General features: G+C 37.9%; 1 protein-coding gene across 2 annotated transcripts in view; it reads right to left on the reverse strand.

The window, feature by feature from the left end:
* Positions 1–26,039, reverse strand: part of PCCA (propionyl-CoA carboxylase subunit alpha) — a 239,420-nt gene that overhangs the window by 139,783 nt on the left and 73,598 nt on the right. For both annotated transcript variants that reach the window (XM_081946260.1, XM_081946261.1), the window contains exons 8-12: positions 19,816–19,852; positions 15,753–15,831; positions 7,012–7,114; positions 4,975–5,069; positions 1,741–1,891 (exon numbers count right to left, since the gene is read on the reverse strand). In XM_081946260.1, coding sequence (XP_081802386.1) covers positions 1,741–1,891; positions 4,975–5,069; positions 7,012–7,114; positions 15,753–15,831; positions 19,816–19,852 — 465 coding nt within the window. The remainder of the gene's footprint in view (positions 1–1,740; positions 1,892–4,974; positions 5,070–7,011; positions 7,115–15,752; positions 15,832–19,815; positions 19,853–26,039) is intronic.

A 26,039-nucleotide genomic window follows, 5' to 3' on the forward strand; every position in this document is an offset into this window, starting at 1 on the left:
CGGAAAAGCTGCTCGCACAACCCTCCTCTCCAGCCATACAGAGCCCTATTCACTCACCTAGGGGCATTCCGAAGGTGCCGTGCTGCGGGAGGCAGAGGGCGGCGAACAGGCGCTCATGTTGCTTGGTGCTTTCCGAGTACCTCTAGGTCGGTCAGCGGCGCTGTGCCCGGCTGGAAAGGAGGGTTGCCAGGCGGCTGCTCACGAGCATGGTCACCTCATGGCTGCTGTGTTGCTGCTGCAACAGCGCAACACAGCCATTCGATCCTGAGACTGTGCCCGGCTCTTTGGGAGCCCACTCTCAAGGGAGCAGCTGCCCGGCAACCCCCCCTCTTCAGCTGGGCACAGCGCCGCTGACTGACCTAGCATTACCCCGAAAGCACCAAGCAACGTAAGCGGCTTTGCCCCCCACCTCGTTCCTGAAGCTTGGCACCTTCGGGATACCACTAGGTCGACGAGTGGTGCTCTGCCTGGCCGGAGAGGGGGGGGATTGTCCAGGGGGCTTATTTTTGGCGGGGGATAATACTTTTGCCCACCCAAAATATGTGGCAAGGCTTTAGTTTCAGGACAGGTCGTATTTTCGGGGAAACACGATACATATCTTACAATTTCCTGCCATGATTCCCATTGACTTTGATTGTGGAAAGCCGGAAGGAAATTGCCTTGCCTAATCACCATGGAATTCAGTTAACAAAAGGAATTGGAACTCCAGGGACTGCCTTTACAACCTCATTGCATAACAACAAAAAATTCAGTCCCAATTGTTTTCATAAGTTGAGAACTACCTGTACTATTCCAATTGAGTATGAACTTCTAATTAATAGAAACAGAACTGTTAGAACAACCCCTTCACTAGCAAAGTAAGAAAGAAGGAAGTTAATCACAGGTTGTATTCAGCAGGTTCTGATCAGTTCTGGTTGGTCGCAGAAATTTTGAGCAGTTCGGAGAACTAGTAAATACCACCTCTAATTGGCCCTGGCCCCCATCTATTCTCTGCCTCCCGAGTCCCAGCTGATCAGGAGGGAATGGAGATTTTACAGTATCCTTCCCCTGCCATCCCCCAAGCCATGCCTACTAAGCCGTGCCACGCCTACCAAGCAACACCCATAGAACCGGTAGTAAAAAAATTTGAATCCCAGCACTGAAGTTAATGAACACAAGCATCGTCATCGCACATTCTTATGACACGCCATTCAGAATATTTAACTGAGGAGACGGGGCTCCAAGTAAAAGCAAACTTGAAAAAGATTTTTGCTAATAAGAATTATTGTGAACAGAGGTCTATCAACTTAACTGCGCATTTATATGTCTCAACTTAATGCAACAAGGTATTTAGGACATGTTTCTAAAGTCATGGTAACTTCCTTCCTAAGTTATTGGCAGAACAGAAACTATCTACTGTCTACTGTTTCAATAAATATGAGAGAGAACATATGTTTCACATAAAAATCCATGTGGACTGAAACAGAGCTATCTAGCCATTACTTTTTTCTACTACCAAGTTTTAAAAATTAACTAAAAATATTATTTTTTTAACAGATTTCTATCATAAATATATATTTAGAAGAGGAAATCTACCTCAAATAAAGTATTTTCTTAATGGTTGGGTGTTTTTTTGCACTAGATTTGAAGGAACAAAGTGAAATACAGTAACACATTTTTTTAGCATTACAAAATCATTTTTAACCCCACTGGAATCGTAAACACATTCCCCTCTCCTCCCGTCTTTTTTCTTCCACGTACCTGCAGTCTGGTATTCATTTCCAAAAAATAGAAATTTTTTTTTGAATCCACAAGGAATTCCACTGTTCCCGCTGATGAGTATTTTACAGCTCTGGCAAGAGCCACAGCCTGTTCTCCCATAGCTTTACGAGTTCCAGGATCCAAGAAGGTGCTATGTATTTTAAAAAGCGGGGGGGGGGAGGTTAAAAGGAATTCTGTAAAAATACATTTCACTATTTTATGCCTTTTAGAAACTGGAATATACAAGAAAAAGGTAAAATAATAATTATGCTGCTTAACATACATTCACAGTATTATAGACCAGAGGTTCTCAACTTCCAGGCTACAGCCTGCTTGGAACAAGGCTGCGCATGCACGAAGCTGTGGCTGCCTTGTGCTTGTGCATGTGCATAAAGCTCCATTTGCACGAAGGGAGGCACATGCACCTGCCGCTCACACAAATGGAGCTGCACATGTCTCCACATCCCTGCCTGCCACTCACAGGGAACTATCCCCTCTGCCTTCCCTCCGCCAGGCCGCCAAGTCAGAAAGGTTGGGGACCACTGCTATAGACTATTTGCTGACTACCCAGTATACATTCCCACAAGGGATAGATGCTTTCTTCACATACACAAAAGCAGATACCCCCACCCATTTTTTTTTCTTTTTACAAAAAGAAAGGAGGTTTACTCGTTTTAAAAACTACAGGCAGAATTCTGGGAGAGGCTGGAAATGAGGCCAAGGAAATCATCAGATTAGTTATAGTATTGTTTCCAGCAGCCTCTGATTAAAATTCGATGTTTCCAAAGTGAGCAAGTCCAAGAAAATTGAAGCAAAGAAACAAATGGTTGAATCAAAGAACTGAATCCTATATTCACATACCTGTATGCTCAACAATCAAAACGTGGCTTTATTTGAAATTATTTCAACTCTTGTCTTTTGATCTTTTAATTGCTAGAAAGGCTGCACGCTGCGTACAAGTTATGCCTGTTACATGCCAGGCTTAGTAATAGGATTGATTATACTTAAATAATGTTTTAGTCCTCTAAAATGCAAACGCTATAGTATTATTGCACCAGATAAGACAAATCAACGAAACTTTCTTTCACTACTTTTACTAAATCGCTACAATAAATTTAGAAGAAAATATGAGGCACAACTATAATTTACATTCTAAGAATTTTAAAAATGATATTAGTGAATTAAAAACTATGTTTATGACTTAGTAAAGAAAAGTATGCAATATATTCGATTTGCAATATTTTATGTAGATGTTTACAGTCTACTTGCTTTGGTACTTACAAATGAGTAATGTTTCAGAGAAAAATCTGAAATGAAATCCCAAAGCTTCAAACTGAATTGCCATTTCAACTTTAGCCTACAACACGGTATCTGACATCCAATGACAGTAACAGCTTGCATTTTTAAATTATTGTCTCAACTTTACTCCAAAACTGAAAGTTTTAATTTTCTATTTTTCTTACTTTGATTCATCTGTTTGCACAGCATGGCTCCTCCTGGTTCCACCCTGAGCACAGCTGTTCCTCTGCCTTAGAGCAAAGTTGTGAAGCCCTCTTGGGATTCACTCTCAAGACTGCTCCCCAGCCTGCAAGTCTCCTCACTACAGGACACTAAATATATCATCTTCCAGAGGCCAAAGGCATATCAACTCAGAAAAAATATATACCCTGGCAATGTCTTTTCATTGTATTCTGATAGTACTTCAAAACACTCAAAGTTTTTACCTACCTTTACAAACGTTCACGTTTTTCTACCAAACAATGTGTAAGACACATGAAGCAGATCAGATGTGCAGATTTTTTTTTTTCATTTAAAAAGTGTAATCTCATAATCTGTAGCTATTCTCATCTACCCCTATTCAATGCAAGGACCAACAAGTATGTTACTATGTTTCTTATATTAGCATGGTAAATCAAAGAAAAATAATTATCTGAACAGCAAGAGAATCAAAGAATAAACTGTGCAACAGAAGGTATTTCCTGTGTTCAAAATGGTTTTAAAATCTGTGTTTATTAAGTTTCTATAAAGGAGCCAGGCAACATACAGGAATAAAGATAAATAAAGTCAGTGTGCCTGCTCATCAACTAAGAAAATAAAATACACCAGGGAAGGAAGGAAAAACAAAGAAGGGACATAGCAGTTGGATAAATAAAAGGAGTATTATTTCAAAAGGATCTGCAACATTCACAGTACTCTTGTTTTCCTAAAACATCACTGTTGCATATTCAACTTTTACCTCAAAGAAGTAGAACAAATTATATCATATCTTGGTGCAGCGGTCTCCAACCTTTATGCCTTGGCAGCCCAACAGGGGGAGAGAGAAACCAGCGCACTGCTGCCACAAGCTGCGCACGCACATGCACTGCCCAGTCACTCACGTGGCCCTGTTCCAAACGGACCATGGACCAGTAGTGGGCTGCAACCCGGGAGGGGGGGAAACACCCATCCTAGTGAACACAGGGTTTAATGTGTGTGTAATATACACACAGTGAATGGATTTATGACAAATTTACCTCCTTCTTCATTGGTATGTAAAGCCTACATCCAGAGAAACTTTTATGAGCATACACACAAGGGCAATTTTATCATGCATCAGCAGTTCTCTGAATCATGACTTCTTTCCATTTCTGAAAGAAATCCTTTTGGAAGGAAGCAGTCTATAGCTGAGTGGAAGCAAACATGATGGTCTGGACCGAAAGAGAATATAGTGTATGAATTATGAAATGCATGTAAAAACCAGGAACTTCTTTGACTATTCAGTTCACTACCGTGCCAGATTGCAAATCAATGGGGAGATTTAATAAGGCACGAAGGTTTTATTCATCTCAGCAGTGAAGCCTTTAGGAAACACAGCTAATATATAACACTATAGAAAAATCATGCAAGGTTGTATTATATTTTCTGAAATTATCTGCTACTATTTATTGTTAAAAGTACTCTAGCATTTGAAAAGTTAAACTATAATATTTTTATTCTCAGGGAATCAGAAACAATAAAGAAATCTCTCTCTCATCAAAAGATTTTCAGGCAACAAAGCGTTATCACTAAATAATATTGCAACCATTAAAATATAGTAGTTTACTCTTGTTTAAAAAAATTTCAAGCTCATGAAAGGACTTCAGTTTAGCAACTAGTTCAATGATCCTTAGTTTGTATTAACATTAAGTTATACAATTCTGTTTTAGCATTTTATTAGATTTTCTTTATGCTCATTGAAGAGTACATTGCACTCACCTTGGTGCCTCTTCAATAACTTTCTGGTTTCTTCTCTGAATTGAACATTCCCTTTCATTCAGCCATAATGCATTGTCATGTTTGTCAGCCAATACCTAGTAAGAACTCAGGGTTAATTGTTTAAAAAAATTACATGCATTCTCTACTTCAAGTAGCTACTAGTTTCAGTGAAAATATTTCATCAATGTATTACGGAGCATCTATTTGAATTAATAATCTATCTGTTCGTGTTCTATACCAGTGATGGCGAACCTATGGCACGCGTGCCACAGGTGGCATGCGGAGCCATTTGTCAGGGCACGCGAGGTGCAGCCCTGTCAGCTGGCCAGCGCACGCACGCGCGCGCTGGCCAGCTGAGTTCACCCTTCTTTAAAGCCATTTTTCGCCCTCCACAGGCTCCAGAGGCTTTATAGAAGCCTGGGGAGGGCAAAAAGAGCCCCCCTGCCTCCCCGGAGGCCCTCATAAGCTTCCCTGAAGCCTCCTGAGCGCAAAAAAATGGCCCTACGGGCAAACCGGACATTTGGGAACGGACTTCCTGTTTGCTCGGAGAGTCATTTTGACTGCTCCAGAGGCTTCAGGGAAGGTCCCTGAAGCCTTCAGAGTGCTTAAAACGACCCTCCGAGCAAACAGGAAGTGACTTCCTGTTTGCTCGGAGGGTTGTTTTGACTGCTCCTGAGGCTTCAGGGAAACCTCCTGAAGGTCCCTGAAGCCTCCAGAGGGCTTCTGGGGGGGCGGGGGGGCTGTTTTCGAACTATAGAGCTATAAAGCCTCTGGAGCTTGGGGAGGGTGAAAAAAGCATACAAAAACGGGGGTGTCGCGCCTGTAGTGTGTGCATGCGCACTGGGGGATGTCGCGCATTGCATTATGGGTGTGGCACGCCTGCACATGACCCCCCTGCGCTCCCCCCATTTATGGCACGCGAGCCAAAAAAGGTTCACTATCGCTGTTCTATACAGATAAGGAAAAGAATAGATATTACAGTTCTATTCAGTTTAGGTTTTTTCTCCGTGAAAGGAATACCGTAAAAAGTAGGAAATACGCTAGAAGAAGGTTGCGTTGTTCAACCCAGAAAAAGTCTGAATAGGCGCCAGCCTCTTGCTGAGTCAGATTCACTGTGGTAGATCACTAGGCTTGGCCATCCAGAGAAGGGTGGGGAATAAATGATCGATTAACACTAACTACATCATCATGATGAAATATGTGTCTCTTTTGTACATGTGTGGTGATATCTCACACACACGCGGTTCTTTTACCATCATGACTGATGAAAAGCCTGAAGAGTTTGAAATCTTTCAGACTCTTTTGGGGCACACATTACACTTCCCTACTCACAAGTCCTACTGACCACATGACGGCCTTATAAGGACACCGACATCCGTTAAATTCCACTGAAGAGGTTACCTAGCCTGGTAAAGAAACGTTTGTAAAAAAAACAACCCACAAGCTCAGAGAATGAAACTCTACCCTCAACTTACAACACTGATTTAAAAGGCATTGCTCTGTTATGGATTACTTATCTTTTTCCTGCAGCCAAAATGGTTGGCTATCTTTCTCTTGTGATATTGGTGAAAAACTGATAATCAAGGCAACCTCCACCCAAAAAAAAAAAAGCTTTTAAAATTTGTACTTGAAAAGTAGTTTACACACTACAGAAGCAGCTCCTATTAAGGAAAACATTGATCTAAATCTTTTTAGGCATGCAGACTTCTTCGTTTCTAGATAGTTTGTAACATTACAACATTAGGACAAAAAGGAATAATAATGGGACTATTTTGCCAGAATAAATGATGTTAAACTGTTTTTTTTTAAATCTCAATGTTCTTTAATACAAAGTGTTAGATTAAGTTACGGAGTGGCTTTCACTTCAGCAACTTTTACATACAATATTCACAGGTTAAAGTTCTTCCATCTATCTTTAGCATGAAAAATCATTCTTACTAATTTAATAATAAAGAACGATACAAGGGGGGAGGGAATAAACTCAGCAAAACCTATGTAACAACTCCGCACTGAAAGTCGAAAGCGAAGAACACAAACCTGAATTTCTATGTGGCGAGGATTATCAATAAATTTTTCTATTAATAACCGATCATCACCAAAACTTGAAGCAGCTTCTTGAGATGAAAACCTGAAACCTTCCCTTTATAATAAAGGAAAGAAATCCATTTAGAAATATGGACAATATATTATTTCTGCTTAATAAAAGACTAAGAATCCCTGCATGTAGAAATAGCTTTGGCTTAAAAGGCCTCAACTGCTGAAAGTACAATAATGGGTACATTTTCATTTTATAAGCATAAATGCCATGATTCATAAGTATTACAAAAGGAAGCCAGTTATAGCATGTTAAATCTTAAAAAAAACACTGCAGGTGGTACCACCTACTCATCCTTGACTGATTCTGAAAGAAACTAGGCAGCGTTAGCCCTGTCAGTACCTGGGCAAGAAATTGCAAGGAAAATTGACAGGCTAAACTAAGAAGTCAAAAACATTCTGAAAAGGCAACAGCAAATCACTTTACCAATAATGTTCAGGTGAAATTATAATGAAGTCATCTGCAGGATGGGAGCAATAAAACCAATAAGAGGGCAGACAGATTGTTACACTAGAAGCCCCATCCCTTTTGCACATATTCAAAGGGTATAGCTTTTGCATTCCAACTCTGCATCTTGCCAATCTTCTGGAGACATCATCGTTAATTCAATATATACTGTAAATGTCACATTGGAATACTCAAAACTGCAGACCTACATTTGCACAATAAAGGACTATTATCCTCTTATCGCTTAGGAGTTTATATATTTGAGGGGGTTTTTAATGCTATTTATTTCTTAAGGTAGATTTTTACATTTTTATGTGTCATTTTTACATTTGGGGTTTTTATCCATTTATTGTGTGCCATCCAGAGTCACTTTTGGTGCGATGGGCAGCTATACATCAACCAAACCTGGTACACAGATGACGTACACTCTGGAAACAAATACTGTGGGGGTAAGACACCCCTAACACCGCTCAGGGTGTGTGTTCTGTTAAGATACAGCCTGTTGTGCCTTAAAATTGCTTCTATCATCCTGCCGAAAAATGGCTTCTAGTGTACAGTGCAGTTGCCATGGTAACAGCTTCACAGAACTCCACAAGAAGACTCCCTCTGATAAGAGGAAAAATCCAACAAAACAACAAGATGGTATCACTTGCCTTGATGCTTCTGGGGGCACAGGGAAAACATTTGTAAACTAATTTAATTGTTGCCGAAATGAGGGCTTTTCCTGTCTAATACAGGATTAGGATAAATAAAAACCGGGCAACACCGGGTTATCAGCTAGTAGAAGATATTAGTGCCCCATAGCAGAAGGAATGAAGCAAGGGGTCTTACTTTCCTTCTGCCAAGGCCTGGGTGAACAGCCAGGTCTTTACAGCTGTTTTGAACAGCAGCAGACAGAGAGCCATCCAGTTCTCAGGGGGACCCTCGTTCCAGAAGGCAAGCATTAGTACAGAGAAGGTACACTTCCAAGGTTCTTTTAGATCAGGGGTCCCCAACCCCTGGTCTGCAGACTGTTTCTGGGCTGCAGCCCATTCAGAACCAGTCCATGGAAGTGGTGGGCGAGCACACGTGCATGCAGCTGCATTTATGAAAGCGGCAAGCACATGCATGCAAAACCATCCTCTCTCGTCCTCCCCACCATCTCTGCTGGTCCGCAGAATCAGAAAGGTTGGGAAATGCCTATGATACGTAGGGATTTTTTCCCCCATTTATTAATAAAAAAATTATTGACCGTCCTTTACAATCATAAAAGACAAAAACTGTATAAAATAAAAGACATAAATAAGCTAATAAAAAAAGCCATGTGGCCCAATTGAAAGATGAGGAAGGCAGGAGCAGAGTGGGAAGGAGGTGGGATCAATTGTTAATCTATTAAGCTCTTCCACTGTGATGTTCCCTCTTTATATGTAACAACCAGCGCCTTGAATCATTCCTGGAAGCCAAATGGCAACCAGTGAAACTGTACATCATTGCTTATACTGCTACATTTTGAACCAGCTGAAACTTCTGGATGGTTTTCAAGGGAGGCCAATTTAGGGTATGTTGTAGTAGTCGATCCACAAGATCATTGGACATGAGTGGCTGTCTGAACAGTCCCCAATCTAAGAAAGAGTGCACCAAATGAATCTGTACAAATGCCTTCCTGACCACAGCTGCCACACTGCAAGTCCAGAAAGATCCCCAGATTGTACACCATACTTGAAGGGGGAAGTACAACTCTATCTAAAGTCAAAGATGGAAGATCCACATGAAGGGACATTTTATCATGCATGGCGGATTTGGGGGGGGGGGGAATCAAAAGATATTGGACACAAATACACATGGTGATACATGTGGTGATGCAGAGAATTTTAAACATTAACATTCAGATGAAACTGGAACTTTTCTTTTTTCCCCATTTTTTTTATTTTTTAAATAAAAACAAACAAAATCATCCTCCATTACAAAATTGTAGAAAGTGTGTCAATTGGTTACAAAGAGTTTTCGTGCATCCCTTCCACCATCCTCACCTCTGATTCATATCAAATTATCTATTTTACATCACATATATTTATATATATTGCTATCATCATACCTCATCCTTCATATGACTATAGTTGTTTTAACGTCACTTTATAGCAAACATTCCAAAATTTAAAACAAAACCACATAGTGGCATTCCCTTATCTATTTTCAATATCATCCAATCACATTATACCTTTATAACACATTCAAAAAATAAAAAAAAAATATTATGTTTAATAACAAATTTTTTAAACCTCTTTTCTTAATCATTGTTTACAATTTGTATCCAATGTCTCTTTTATCCTATCAATACAAATTATTACATTATTATCATTATCAGTCATTTATTTAACGATAGTTTGACTAAGTTTAACTTACTTTTTCACCATTTAAATTTTTTACCAAATTTCCTCTTATCAAACCAATACATACATACATACATACATACATACATACATACATACATACATACACATTGTTATCCTTATCTATTATTTATCTAACTTTATCCATTAACACTACATTTTTAACATAATGCTCTAATCTTAACAAAAATGTTAAACCTCTTTTTTTTAATCATTGTTTACAATTTATATCCAATTTTCCCTTTTATCATGTCAATACAAATTATTACATTATTATCATTATAAGTCATTTAGTTTGACTATGTTTAACTTACTTTTTCCCCTTTTTTCATCATTTAAAAATGTATACCAAATTTCCTCTTATCAAACCAATACATATGTATACATTGCTATCATTATCAATTATTTACCTAACTTTATCATTATCACTTCATTTTTAACATAAAGCTCTAATTTTAACTAAATTTAACTAGTATTTTATTATTAGTTTTCATATCTCAACCTGTGTCTTTCCAGTAATAGCGTAGTCCTATTTCTTTTGCCATTTGTGGAATTGATCTTTTGGTTATTTCCTTAATCAAATTTGTTTGGACTTCTCTTCGCAACTTGTTCCTTTTTACATATCTTGTAAAATCTCAAAACCCTCCATCAACTTCCTGAATCAGTTTATCTTTGGTTATCAGTAGTGTTTTGGTCAAAGTTTCTCTCCTTAAGTCCATCCATTCTTCTCTTTTTCTTTCTTCTATACCATGAAATCTGTAGTAAAGCACTTTTCCATCTATCTTCCCTTTCCTTGTTCCACTCTTTCCATCTCCAACCACACTCAGTTCACTGTCAGTATCCACCGTTATCTTGCCTCTTTTTTCATTTTTCCCTTGGGTTTTTAGGACTCCAGCTTCCACTTTTTCCATTTGCTGAATATCTTCTATTTGCTGAGTATCTTCCATTTTTCCATCAGGTTTTGCCACCTTAAAGTTTATATTTTCCATATTTTCCAATCTCTCTGTTGTTTCTAATAATTTTTGAATTCTTGACATAATCTGTTGCAATGTTATGGTTTCTTTTTGAAGTCGTGTCATCCTTGCAATTAATAAACACTGCCACTCTAGTTTAAAAACAAATCTTTGTTTTCACTTCTTTCCAGCTAGTAACAAGCATCCAGAGAGCACCTGCATAAACAATCGAAACTGGAACTTTTCTTATTGGAACTTACAAACACTCAACTAGAAAAGGCTCATGGACAATTGGTTTTAATATGATAACTGCAGGGAGGCTATTATATGCCCAGAAATAGAAGTCTACAGAAACATCAATAAGAAAGGAAATGATTATGAAGATGGCTGAGTCTGCATTTCTGAGTCTGCAGAAATGGCCAAACTGATTTGTTTGATTAAGGAGAATACAACCACTTTTTTAAAAGACTGGAAACCCTTTAAAGACTTTTTGTTGAAAATAGATAAAAATAAACTGCTAATTTGGGGGTTTCTTAATTAAAATATTTGTTTGTGGGAAGAAGGCAACTATAATATGCAATATGGAAGGGTGTAGATGGTAATTACTATGTTTGTAACTGCTGATCAGAAGTTTTCTTTAGACATTTGTCTCTCTTCTTAATGTAAGGTTATTTTTCACTTTTTCTTTACATTTTTATAATATTTTTTCTATTTCTTTTATGCTTCTGTAGTTCCTTAAATCTTTCTGAAATCCTCTTTGAATAAAATTAATTTAAATGTATATTTTAAAAGTCCTATTCAATCACTTAAAAACCTCAATGATAAAAATCATAATTGCAGCAAATGAAGTGTAATACACATTTAATTTACCCATATACAGGTGAAACTCGAAATATTAGAATATCGTGCAAAAGTTCATTTATTTCAGTAATGCAACTTAAAAGGTGAAACTAATATATGAGATAGACTCATTACATGCAAAGCAAGATAGTTCAAGCCGTGATTTGTCATAATTGTGATGATTATGGCTTACAGCTCATGAAAACCTCAATCCACAATCTCAGAAAATTAGAATATTGTGAAAAGGTGCAATATTCTAGGCTCAAAGTGTCCCACTCTAATCAGCTAATTAAGCCATAACACCTGCAAAGGGTTCTTGAGCCTTTAAATGGTCTCTCAGTCTGGTTCAGTAGGAATCACAATCATGGGAAAGACTGCTGACCTGACAGTTGTGCAGAAAACCATCATTGATACCCTCCATAATGAGGGAAAGCCTCAAAAGGTAATTGCACAAGAAGTTGGATGTTCCCAAAGTGCTGTATCAAAGCACATTAATATAAAGTTATGAGGAAGGAAAAGTGTGGAAGAAAAAGATGCACAAGCAGCAGGGATGACCGCAGCTTGGAGAGGATTGTCAGGAAAAGGCCATTCAAAATTGTTGGGGACTTTCACCAGGAGTGGACTGAGGCTGGAGTCAGTGCATCAAGAGCCACCACACACAGATGGATCCTGGACATGGGCTTCAAATATCGCATTCCTCTTGTCAAGCTGCTCCTGAACAACAAACAACGTCAGAAGCGTCTTACCTGGGCTAAAGAAAAACAGGCCTGGTCTGTTGCTCAATGGTCCAAAGTCCTCTTTTCTGATGAGAGCAACTTTTGCATCTCATTTGGAAACCAAGGACCCAGAGTATGGAGGAAGAATGGAGAGGTACACACTACAAGATGCTTGAAGTCCAGTGTGAAGTTTCCACAGTCTGTGTTGATTTGGGGAGCCATGTCATCTGCTGGTGTTGGTCCACTGTGCTTCATTAAGTCCAGGGTCAAAGCAACCCTAACCCTAACCTGGTTCAATGACCGTGGGATTACTGGGCTTCATTGGCCAGCAAACTTGCCTGACCTGAACCCCAGAGAATCTATGGGGCATTACCAAGAGAAAGACGAGAGACATGACACCGAACAATGCAGAAGAGCTGAAGGCTGCTATTGAAGCATCCTGGTCTTCCATAACACCTCAGCAGTGCCACAGGCTGATAGCTTCCCTGCTATGCCGCATTGAGACAGTAATTGCTGCAAAAGGGGCCCAAACCAAGTACTGAGTACATATGCATGCTTATACTTTTCGGAGGTCCGATATTGTTCTACATACAATCCTTGATTGCATGTAATATTCTAATTTTCTGAGATGGTGGATTTGGGGTTTTCATGAGCTGTAAGCTATAATCATCACAATTATGACAAATCGCGGTTTGAACTATCTTGCTTTGCCTGTAATGTGTCTATCTCATATATTAGTTTCACCTTTTAAGTTGCATTACTGAAATAAATGAACTTTTGCACGATATTCTAATTTTTCGAGTTTCACCTGTATATCCATGCACACGTGGAAGTGAAGAATTTCTATTAAATTTATAGGGCATATAAAATCTACGGCTAATTCCAAGATGTCTCTCTTTTTGTTCATACTATGCTAACCTGCTCTCCTCTCCCATGCTATATTATCCATGAAGGAAACTATACAAATGCAAAAAACATTATAAACCCAGCAAAAAAGCTATTTGATAATAAAACAGAAATAAACAATGACTATGTTGCCTGGGGAATTTCTACACCTTAGGGAAACATTCATATCTAATATGTGTATAAATGAAAAGTCTTTTAGATCAACATAAATAAGTGAGGCTAATTAGTGGCCTGTTAGCCATAATTTACATTTTTTTTAAAGTTTCTAATGTGCATTTTTTTTCTAGCCAATTAAAGATAACTTCATAAATCACATTTCTAAACTATAAAATAAAAATAAAACTCCAATCAAAACCATTAGGGCCTTCATCTGGTGAACCATCTCCATGTTCAACTCCTTTCAATTGCAAAAATCAGTTTGTTGATGAACAATCCCTTTTCTTTTTCGGATGCCATAATTTAACTATGTGTGCTTGTGGGTATGAATAAAGTTGATATGTACACAATACTGATTGGATATTCTGGATGCAGAATCCTGGTGTTGGCAAAATAACGGTTTTCTTGTTATTATTAATTTCAGATAATCAGCAATCATTAAGATGATAAAGCCAAAAACTTTTTGCAATAATATTACTGAAGATATTGAAGATTGGTGAAAACAGCAACCAGGCTTGCTAAGATTCTGAAGAAAGAACATGGTTAAACACCCTCCTCAGTTGACATGCAAACTAATATGAAGTTGTGAGGAAGCTATTTGTGGGTCCTTCCAACATACAAACACATACTTCCTACCAGCCCAGGGGTGAAATCCAGCAGGTTCTGACAGGTTCTGGAGAACCAGTAGCGAAAATGTTGAGTAGTTCGGAGAACTGATAGCAGAAATTTTGAGTAGTTCAAAGAACTGGAAAATGCCACCTCTGGCTGGCCCCAGAGTGGGGTGGGAATTGAGATTTTGCAGTATCCTCCACCACCACGCCCACGAAGCCACGCCATGCCCACCAAGCCATGCCCACAGAACCAGTAGTAAAAAAAATATATGAATTTCTCCACTATACCAGCCCCATCAACTCATCTCTCCAAAAGTGAAATCCTGTTTTAGTCACTGAAAATATTTGAAAGTCAACAGTTAAATTCTATTGGCAAAATTAATTGGATTGTGTTGGTGAATAAAGCAAATCTTGTAAACAATTAATCAGCTAATGTCATTATAGGATTTGTTTATTTACATATTCAACACCTTTCTATCACACTGCAATCAAAAATGACTCTCAACAGCTTACATAGACTATAAATAGAAATAATTTACCACAAATACATTTAAAATAAAGGGAGGAGCACAACAAATATTAGCAACCAAAACTGTCCCCAAAAAAGAGTAAAAATAAAACAAAAAATGGATGGCATTATATACTGTATAAAGTCAGGGGAAAGCTTTATTCAACCATTACATTTTCAAATCCCCCCCCCAAAAAAAATCAATGCGGCAGCTAGCCTGATTTCAATCAAAGAGCTTTTCCATGGCATCAGTCCTGCCATTAAAAAGCTGTGCCATCCTACTTCAGGCTCCCAAGCTTCTGGAAAATATGGGATTAATGTATCTAATGTATGAATAAAATTATGGAATAGTAATGGAATCATACGGACAGAAAAAAAAATATAGGCATATATACAAAAATCCTGTATAAGGAAAGTGTTAAGGTAAACCAGGGTATTTCCCCCCATGTTAGCACCTTAGCTGTTCTGCAGGAACAGCTTGCCCACTGTCATACTGATTGGGAAAATGGAACTCCTAGTCCATGCTCCTTAGAATGGAGCACCATAGACCACAAATGATCTTACATCGCTAAATGATGGGGCTTGTTAAATGGGTTGCACCCAAGTTTATGTGCTTTTTTGCTGCAGTTATTAAGCAAGTCATGTGGTTGTTAAGTGAATCAGACTTTCTCCATTGACTTTACTTGCTGAAAACCCCCTGAGAACATCATACATTGTAATCCCATGACTCCAGAATGCTGCAACAGTTGTACATACGTGGCCGGCTGCCACGTACCCAAATTTTGATCACATGATCACACATATTAGTGACTGGTCATAAGCAACTTTTTTCAGCATTGACATAATTTTGAAGAATCATTAAATGAATGGTCATCAGTTGAGGACTACCTGAAACAGACTGCCTAGGGCAGGGGTGTCCAAACTTGGGAACTTTAAGACTTGTGGACTTCAACTCCCAGAATTCCCCAGCTGGGGAATTCTGGGAGTTGAAGTCCACAAGTCTTAAAGTTCCCAAGTTTGGACACCCCTGGCCTAGCGAATAAGAGCAAAAACCTGTTCATTTGCTGCTTAACTCCTAGTTTATCATAGTTTATGAGAGCTTTAAAAAGAAAGAATGGCATAGTTGCATTTGAAAGCAGATGTAGTCATCAAAACTGATTTCTGGACAGCACCTCACCTGGCTTCTTCATCATTCCATGCGACTCTCATGCCTTTTCCACCACCACCTGCCGAAGCCTTGATCATCACAGGGTAGCCTAGCAGCAGGGAACAATTAAGACAGAAATTTAAATTTTGATCATACATTTATGACAACTGACCACATGTTCAATGACAAGGTCAATAACAAGCTTATTAAAAAGCTTTCTGCTGGGAAGAGGAATTTAAACTGCGTTATCTGTACAGTAGTGTAGTTTTAATGACAGCAATCGCCTGAATTTAAGTTTATCAGATTGAATTAGCCAACAACCAATAAAACACAGCATTTCAATAAATATCTAAAGCCCTGTTTTTCATCAAAAGATCCTCAAACAAGCAAAACCATTTTTTTAAAAAGAAATTGGAATTTCAACTTAACATGATATGAAGACCTACGGGAAAAACAACAACAGTGTGTTAAATTAATGGCATCATTTCATTAGTCCAATCAAAGCACCAGATGTTAAATATGAAGCAGTCAGACCATTCTGAGGGTTTTTACATTTTAAACAAAATTGTGGAAAAACAACCAATATTCGGATAATAGATCAATAAAGAAGTCTTCAGTTTTAAAGTAAACGTTGTGCATATGGAATCCTCAAGTCACAACCATTCATTTAGCAACTATTCAAAGTTGCAATGGTGCCAAAAAAAATGACTTACAACTGGCACTCAGTCTCATGACCATCACAGAATCCCCATGGTAACATGATCAAAATTCAGGCACTTGGCAACCGCCTTCTTTTTATAATGGTTGAAGAATCCTGAGATCACATGGTTACCATTTCTACCCTTCCCAGCCAGCTTCCAACAATGAAAGTCAATGGGGGAAGCCAGATTCGCTTAATGATCATGTGACTCAATTAACAACTGTAGTGATACATTTAACAACTGTGGCAGAAAAGGTCATAAAATCAGATGTGACTTACTTAACAATCACTTTGCTTAGCAATGAAAACTCTGCTCCAAATTGTGTCATAAGTTAAGGACTACCTGTCCTGTATTTCATTCAGCTGACATACTCTTTTCTCTTTACTTATGTAGGTGATGGCTACCACAAAGACTTTTAAGTTTTGATACCATCTGATCTTATTTTATTAAATATATTTTTTCTGAATTTGCATTCTTAAAAAGGAATTGAAGGAAAAGGAGATGGCAAGCAATTCACCTCACAAGGAATATTATGTATTAAAGAACACAATTAGCTGTATGAAACAAGATTATAACCAATATATATTATGAGAGTGTCATATATGATGGAAACTCTCAGAGTTCTTTTATTTTTACCTGTATTGATTATTATTTCTTAAATATCATTAGATGAAGAGTTAAGAAATGCTCCCTTTTCTTGGGTAATTTTATTTCCAACTAATTAAATTGTTGGCACAAAGTTAGTCAGACACAGTTTAAAATTTGACAGCAGTACATAATTTTGAATACAGATTTTATGTGATTTGATTAAGCTTCACATTTTCATCTTGCTCTATGTCAACTGAATTTTCATGTCAAAAAATGATTCTTACATATACATTGCTGTATATATATTTTTGCCACTCCTACATAGTAAATTGTTTCTGCATTATCTAAGTATTTTTAGCATGAATTGTTATTTTTATGAGGTTTAGATCTAGAATTTAACTTGGACATTCCAAATTATACTGAACTTATTTCTGACTTCCTGGACAATTTCATGCAGTACTATAGAAAATATTTACTATTATTTAAAAATGTTCTCCCTACCAAGACTGGGAAACATGTCTCAATGGAGCCCTAGAAATGTAAGAAATCTCTCCAGATTGTATTAAACAATTTAGACTCAATGAATACCTATCAGAGTGGGATATGGTGCGTTCTCTACAATCTTTGAATGAAGAACTTCAAAATTTGTCGTATGTGTATTGGGTAGAAAATTGAATTGACTAGAGATGAATCATTTTTTTGCAGGTGCACACTTCATGCTGGATTATTTTTATGAAATAATTGAAAAAACACCAAACTTTGGTGTTACATATCAATACAACTTGCATTAAACTCTGATCATTGGCAATATTATACTAACATCCCCCACCCCACCCCAAATTAATATCCCATTTAAATAAAACTGGCAAAAAGAAGCCTGCACATTTCCTGTTCTGAAAAGGGACATTAGGAAGGTAGACAATATCTAAATCAAGGATCCCCAACTCCCGGGCCGTAGCCTAGTACCAAGCTGCATCCCAATCAGAACTGGGCTGTGTAAGCAGCGGGTGAGCGCGTGTGCAGCTCCATTGTTCAAATGGAGCTGTATGCGCACGCTCACCCACCATTCCTGCGGAACCATCTTGCCTCCCCTGCCCCTTGCCGGTTTGCAAAGCCAGAAAGGTTGGGGAACGCTGCTCTAAATAATTTGATATGCTGAATAGACCTAGAGATGGGCCACTATCCTTCATTGGACAACGAGTCAATTAATCTCCCCACGGAGTCTGCCTTTCATTTATGCTCTCTATTTTGGAAAACTGGGGGGAAAAAACCTCAGAGAAACAGAACAACAAAGAGAACCTGCCTAAAAATATCAAAGCAAAAGGTCCAGCTTATTCAAGGTGATAATAATAATATTGATTTTATTTGAAATTCTGTACACAATGGTGATTGTAGCCTTCCCTGTTCTCCTATTTCCATTTTCCCCAAAACTGCTTTTTGTACCTAGAAATTTAGCTTTGTTTTAGAAGAAAATTTCTCATTAAAACATTCCTCATGTGCAAGGTCACAAAGTTAGTCAACTATGTCTTATGTTTCATAACAACCATAAGACTTCTTAAGTTCTGCATTTCTTAGTTTGGGGAAGGGGAAAAGGAATAGGGACAGAATCAGAATCAGAATTGTTGGAAGAGACCTTGGAGGTCTTCTAATTCAACCTCCTGCTCAAGCAGGGGGCCTTATACCATTTCAAACAAATGATTATCCAATGATTGAGCACCCACAACTTCTGAAGGTAAGCCATTCTACTGATTAATTCTGCTCACTGTCACAAAATTCTCCATATATCTAGGTTGGATCTCTCTTTTGTAATGTTCATATTCTCCCTTTTCATATAGGTTACTTTGATTAAGAAATAACAACTGGCCAAAGATTTCTGAATAAATTTTAATCTCTCTAAGACACTATCACATAATATAGGCCAAGATCAAATATAAGTTTAGATTTAATTGGATTTATAATCTCCATGCCACCTTAGCAGGTGGTAGCATCTAGTCAACTTTGTCTTATTTCAAAGCCTAAGCAGGATGAACTCTTGTTAGTACTTGCGCATCCAGATCAAGATAGAATACCGCCAGCAAAATTGCATGAATGCTGTCACCAGAAATCAACCACAGTTTGAAGGAATGGTTACTTCTTACACTTCAGCCACTTCAACATTTCAAAAGGTTAAAAAAAAAATATTCTGGAAGAATGAAGTTGTCAAAATGTAGACAATGTAGACAATGATCCAGAGAAATAGTTTAGGTTCTCCTGATTCAATAACTGACTTCAAAGGAGTCAGCTGACACCCATTCCATATTTCAAAACATTTTTAAACCACTCAATTTCAATGAAAAATCATTTTGTAAAACAAGTAAGAAGGTTCTATTATTTTAAAAAGTCAAATTTGGAGGTAGAATGAACATAAATTCTATCCTTACTTGTAGCTCACCAAAGCATACAGTATATTGGATCACAAAACAATATAAGTACAATTATATTAGCTCTCTAAGAATCAACTCTGGTCATGCCCTAGCAGCTTATTTACAACAAAATGTAAGCAAACTCATGAAATACCCGATTTTTAAACAGATTAGGGCTATGTCATTCTGTTGGCAACATAAATTGCTAAAATGCTATTCATGTAGATATAAATATAGAATTGTGCAAATAACATCTTCCAGTTCTTATAGCAATAGAGAATTTGAAAACGAAAATCATGTGTTCCACAGAGATTCCTGATTAAATAGATAATTTAGCCAAGAACATCTTCTGAAAAACATGCGCATCTCTTGCAGTCCCCATGTAAAGATACCCTAACTTACCAATTTCCCTTGCAATTCGGACAGCTTCATCTGCATCCTGTAAAAGCAGGAAATTGGACCCACCATTAATAATATAATAATACAATAATACAATAGCAGAGTTGGAAGGGACCTTGGAGGTCTTCTAGTCCAACCCCCTGCCTAGGCAGGAAACCCTATACCATTTCAGACAAATGGCTATCCAACATCTTCTTAAAGACTTCCAGTGTTGGGGCATTCACAACTTCTGGAGGCAAGCTATTCCACTGATTAATTGTTCTAACTGTCAGGAAATTTCTCCTCAGTTCTAAGTTGCTTCTCTCCTTGATTAGTTTCCACCCATTGCTTCTTGTTCTACCCGCAGGTGCCCTGGAGAATAGTTTGACTCCCTCTTCTTTGTGGCAACCCCTGAGATATTGGAACACTGCTATCATGTCTCCCTTAGTTCTTCTTTTCATTAAACTCGACATACCCAGTTCCTGCAAACGTTCTTCGTATGTTTTAGTCTCCAGTCCCCTACTCATATTTGTTGCTCTTCTCTGCACTCTTTCTAGAATCTCCACATCTTTTCTACATCGTGGCAACCAAAACTCAATGCAGTATTCCAAGTGTGACCTTACTAAAGTATTATAAAGTGGTATTAACACTTCACGTGATCTTGATTCTATCCCTCTGTTTATGTAGCATAAAACTGTGTTGGCTTTTCTGGCAGCTGCTGCACACTGCTGGCTCATATTTAATGGTTGTCCACTAGGACTCCAAGATCCCTCTCACAGTTACAACTATTGAGCAAGGTACCACCTATACTGTACCTGTGCATTTCGTTTTTCTTGCCTAAATGTAGAACCTTACTCTTTTCACCATTGAATTTCATTTTATTAGATAGTACCCAATGTTCAAGTTTGTCAAGATCCTTCTGTATCTTAACCTGTCTTCTGGAGTGTCACTTTGTCAAAGAATGCATTAAGATTAGTCTGGCATGATCTGTTTTTGACAAACCCATGTTGGCTTTTGGCTATTACTTAGTTTACTTCTTACAGGTGTTCGCTAATTCATTGCTTGATTATCTTTTCCAGAATCTTTCCTGGTATTGAGGTCAGGCTGATAGGTCTGTAGTTTCCTGGATCTACTTTTTTTTCCTTTTTTTGAAGATGGGAACCACATCAGTTCTTTTCCTCTGGCAGTTCCCTGTTGCTCCAGGATCTCTGAAAGATATAGTTCAGTGGTTCTGAGATCCCTTCTGCCAGTTCCTTCAGAACCCTGGGGTGTAATCCATACAGTCCTGGTGATTTGAACTCGTCTAGAGTAGACAGGTGTTCACTTACCATTTTCTTCCCTATTTCAATTTGTGTTCCTAATCTGATTTTTGTAGTGCTGTTTTTGATAGGTTGGACTGTTTTATCCCTTTGTGTAAAGACAGATGCAAAAAATGAGTTAAATAGTTCTGCTTTCTCCCTGTTGCTTGTCACCTTCTTGTCACTTTTTCCCAGCAATGGACCAATTGTTTCCTTAACCTTTTTCTTGTTTTTAACATGTTGGAAGAAGCTTTTTTTGTTATTTTTTACTTTTGTGGCAAGCCTTTCTTCATTGTGAGCCTTAGCTTTCCTTATTTCATCTTTACAGCTCGAGCTATTTGCTGATATTCTGCCTTAGTTATGTCCCCCTCTTTCCACTTTTTATACTTAACTTTTTGTCTTTCAATTTGTCAGAGTTCTTTATGCAGCTATGCTGGTTTGTTTTGGGAGTTGTTATTTTTCTTCTTCATTGGTATTGTGCTAGACTGAACTTTTGTAATCTCATTTTTCAAAATTTTCCAAGCTTCTTGAGTTGTTTTCCCCTTGAGGATTCTCATCCATGGAATTCTTCCCAAGCTCTCTCTAAGTTTATTGAAATTAGCTCTCTTAAAATCCAAGACTCTAGTTTGACGTTGTTCTACTACTTGTGGTTGCATAATGTTGAATTCCAATATTGCATGGTCACTTGCCCCCAGGGTTCCTATGCCTTCAGCACCTTCTATCATTTCCTCTCTGTTAGTGAGAATTAAGTCTAATATGGCCGATCCCCTTGTTCCCTTCTCTACTTTTTGGGAAACAAAGTTGTCTGCTAGGTTCGTTAGGAATCTGTTGGATCTTCCATTGGTGCAGAGCTTGTTTCCCAGTTGACGTCGGGGTAGTTAAAATCCCCCATTACTATTGTGGTGTGCTTCCTACATACCTTAGTTAGCTGACTAGCAGAAAGTTCATCTTCTTCCTCTGCTTGGTTGGGTGGCCTGTAGTATAGACCTATGGCAATGTCATTTCCCCCCCAACCTTTAATATTGACCCAAATGCATTCAAGATAGTTCTCATCATTGTTGTGCTCGATTTCTGTAGAGATGTAGTTATTTCTTATACATAGTGTAACTCCACCTCCTCTTTTATTTGGTCTATTTCTTTTAAATAATTTAAATCCTTCTAATCCCATCAGTGCTGTTCAATGTCTCTAGGGCAATGACTGCAATACACTGCCTTTTTCAGTATATTTAACGTTTGATTTTACAACCTTCTGACCCACATCATTCAGAGAAATATAAAATTAATTCCAGTGAAATGTAAATTTTACCTTTGTCACTTGCATTACACAGCCCTTAAGCAATGAAGAATCACTTAGTGAAACACAAAACAAAAAACAACAGGACTACAGAAGGATTGCTCAAGTTGCCCAAATTATTGAATTTAGAAGGTTTTGTTAAGAAGCAAAGATTAGAACATTAGGATTTGTCAGCAGCCAGCTAATACCCTTTTTTCTTTGCTTTTTTAGTTTTTTCCTGTCTTCTAAGGTACCGGTGCATCATGTTGGCCTAGATATAGTCAGCAGGGGGAGTTGATTCTCTATTGTTTGGCTAAGCTTCAGAATCAACACAAGTCTTAGAAGATCTACAGAAAAACTTCCAATATAACGTTGCATAAATTGGGTGAAGGGAGGGAGTCAGGGTGGAGGTTAATAATTCAAAAAGTAATCCTAACCTTAAATGAAACTTCAACTCACAAACATTAATAGCATTTGGCATTTTAACAACAGAATACAAACTGTTACATCCACTTATTTTTATTTTAGAATTAAGATTCCGAATACGATACACACGTGGAGAAAGTAACAAAACATAGTTCAAAAAATGGTTAAAAGGGCATTATTGCTTTATTTTTCTATAGAAGATCCCAATCCCCAGCAGTACAAACAAATCTTGAACTACAATCTTGAACAAATCCACAAGATCTCCTCTGACCACATCAGTGCAGATTTCTGACACTCAACTGTTCAAAAATAGCAACCAAAACTATTTCTCCTACTGCAAAGAAATAAAAATAGAATTAAGCGTGAGAAGATTTATGCTTGGAAGGCCTGCCTTTCTAAAACCCAAAGCAAATTGATGAGCTCTCAATTCTTTGTTTCATTCACTGTTGTTTTTAAAACTGCTGCTGGATTAGTATATCGTATATTCAGAACACTCCAGCTAATCTATATGACTTAATCCGTAGGGACTGACTTTTGAACATTAAAATGAAAACTGATATTTTAAAACTTTGGGTTTAATGAAACAAGAATTAGCCTTGCCTCAAAGAAAAAGGGGCTGGCAGATTCTTGTTAACCAATCATTAAAACAAAATCTTTTTAGTACCTACTAAGAGTGTGAGGAAGATTAAGGAAGCTGATACAGGAAGTAGTTAGAAAATTTAATTTCCTTTCATTAACTATTCTTCTCTGCAAATAGTGCCTGTTAAGTTCAAAGCAGCCCTGAAACTACTATCAGCTTTAAATGTGCGGGTATCTCTGTATGTGTATGTGTATTTAATTCAAATAGGCACATCTGTTAATGAGATTTTACAAACAAAAACTGCTTTTAAACCAAACAGAAATCCATCCCAAAAAGCAGGAAAGAATAAAATCAAGGTTTACTGTTACACCTTGTTGTTTTCGCTGCAGAGCCCCGGCAGGCACCAAGTTCTAGCTTAGAGGGACTTTTAAAAATGCATGAAAAGAGTCATTTAAGAATGTTAGTGATTTCCACACATTGAGTCTGAAGGTTCTTTGTTCCTGCCTGTGACAGTTATGTGAGAATACTTCCCCTTAATAGCCTCTCTGTCAGGAAGTGTTAAACCTGCCAAATACAGACAATTAGAGCCTCTTGAATAAAATGCAGGAAGAGTGAGGACTGAGGAAGAGCCTGATTACTGTAAAACCAAGGAGGAAACTTCCATATTTCTTTTTCTCCCAAAAATTCATGCATAGCTTTATTAACAGAATTTTAAAGTTGAAGCAACCTAGTTCTTCCTCTCTCTTTTAGATACCTGCCACCCAGGACTAACTGCTTCAGACTTCAAGCTTATAAGAAGTCAACTAGTTACTGTATGCCATTTACATTTCAAAGTGGCACTAAAAGTACTCTTTATTACTCCTTTTATTGGGCTGTTATTTATTAGGAGTGTTAGGCTATAATTCCCTTCAAAAATAAAAGCTATTTCACCATCCTATCAGCGCACTGTTTGTGAAAATATTAGAATAATAAACGCTCTTCCTCTAGTCAGAGCCCATAGATGCATCGAACCTACTCTCTTCTATTTAAAAGTCAGCCAGTCTACTTCTGAAAAGAGAAAGAACAAAAAGAAAAAGTTGAGAAGTCTTCCTTTCTTATTTCCCCAGGATTTTTCTCTCCATGTTTTTTTCTTCTTCTAAACATTCCCAATCATGGAGATGTTAAGTTTCTATTTATGTCTTCTTGGTCTATAAAACCAATCCAGTAAGAATTTCAAGAAACAGAATTCTGAACTTAAGCCTGGATACATGTTCTGGAAACCAAATGGAAACATATTTTCCATTTCTAATTCTTTTGCTCTTCCAATTAACAATGGAAAATATTTTGTTTTTACCTCCCCAAGCTTCATTGCCATGCAGGGTCTGGATTTCTATGTTATGCTTATAAGAAGGAAAGGGTACTTACACCTTTTCCATCTTCTCCCCGCTGCAATCCTAGACCACCTCCTTACCCAGATCTGACTTACAATGAGAGTTCAGATTTAACATTGGGGCAAATAGTTTACCGCTTGGGGGAGGGAGGTTTTATAGGGAATAAGGGAAAACAACTAACTCTCTAGTTTGTTATTCCTCTGAAGATTATCACATCCCTTTGCCAAATGGCAAAAGCTTAGGAAAATTAACATTTTTCTAAGTTTAATTGGCATATAGGTGGGGATCCTTAAAATGGTGTTTACTAGCTGATCTCCTTCTCTTGACACACAAGCATCCATACATGCTGCCTGGACACATCCAATGAGGTTCTATGGACCTACGGACCACCTATAGAAAGATGAGTCTCTTGAAAGAGGGAAGAGGAGGCTTAATGCCCCAAATTGTTTTCTACTTGTGAAAAGGTAAACAAATGTAATGACTTCAAGTGTACATTTAGGCATGTATGCTTGCATATTTTGTTCAGATGAAGGGGAAATATTTTATACATTCTCCAAGAAAGGCAAGATTAGAGATGTCAGGATTCTGACATCTGGGGAAGGCTCTGTGTTGGAGGGCCAAAGCCGTATGCCAGTTATCAGCTGCCTTCAGAGTGAGACAGTGAGACAGACAAACAGCTGGACCCTGTTCCCAATGTGCGCATGCGCAGAGTTGCCACACGAATAGAACAGCTAAAGAACAGGGGTCGACTTGGGATTAAGGCCACAGGTGGAAGATGAATGGCCCTTCCCAGAGGAAATAAAAGAGGAGCGAAAGGGGAGTGGAGTTTGCAGAAGATAATTAGTTCATTTAATTGGTTCATGACTCTCTGAGACTCCTTGCCAAGTTTTGCAGATATTGGCCTGTCAGCTCTCAGATAAGCCAGATAAGGTCTGTGACTGTAAATCCTCCCTTGAAAGACTTTGCGGGATGTGAATGAGCAGAATTCACAGTAAATTATTAAAAGGGGTTTTTGTCATGCTCTTGGGAAGCCTAGGTCAGAACAGGTGGAGGAATTGTGACAGGTAAACGTACATTTCTACAGAAGCCTACAGGAAAGTAAAAACAAGTGAAGAGTCCCAGTTTCTTTAAGGCCCATTAATGTTTATATTTGGACATGGCTTCCATAACCAAATCTTTATTTTGGTTGCACATTTTGTTCAATTTATCTTAATGTCTATATACAATATCATATTTAGCATGTACAGAACACCTTTCACATTTTATGCTTCATATATTATTTTGTCTGTATTACAGCCTTA

The sequence above is a fragment of the Natrix helvetica genome, assembly GCF_964273705.1.
Source record: "Natrix helvetica genome assembly, chromosome: 3".
Lineage (NCBI taxonomy): Eukaryota > Metazoa > Chordata > Lepidosauria > Squamata > Natricidae > Natrix > Natrix helvetica.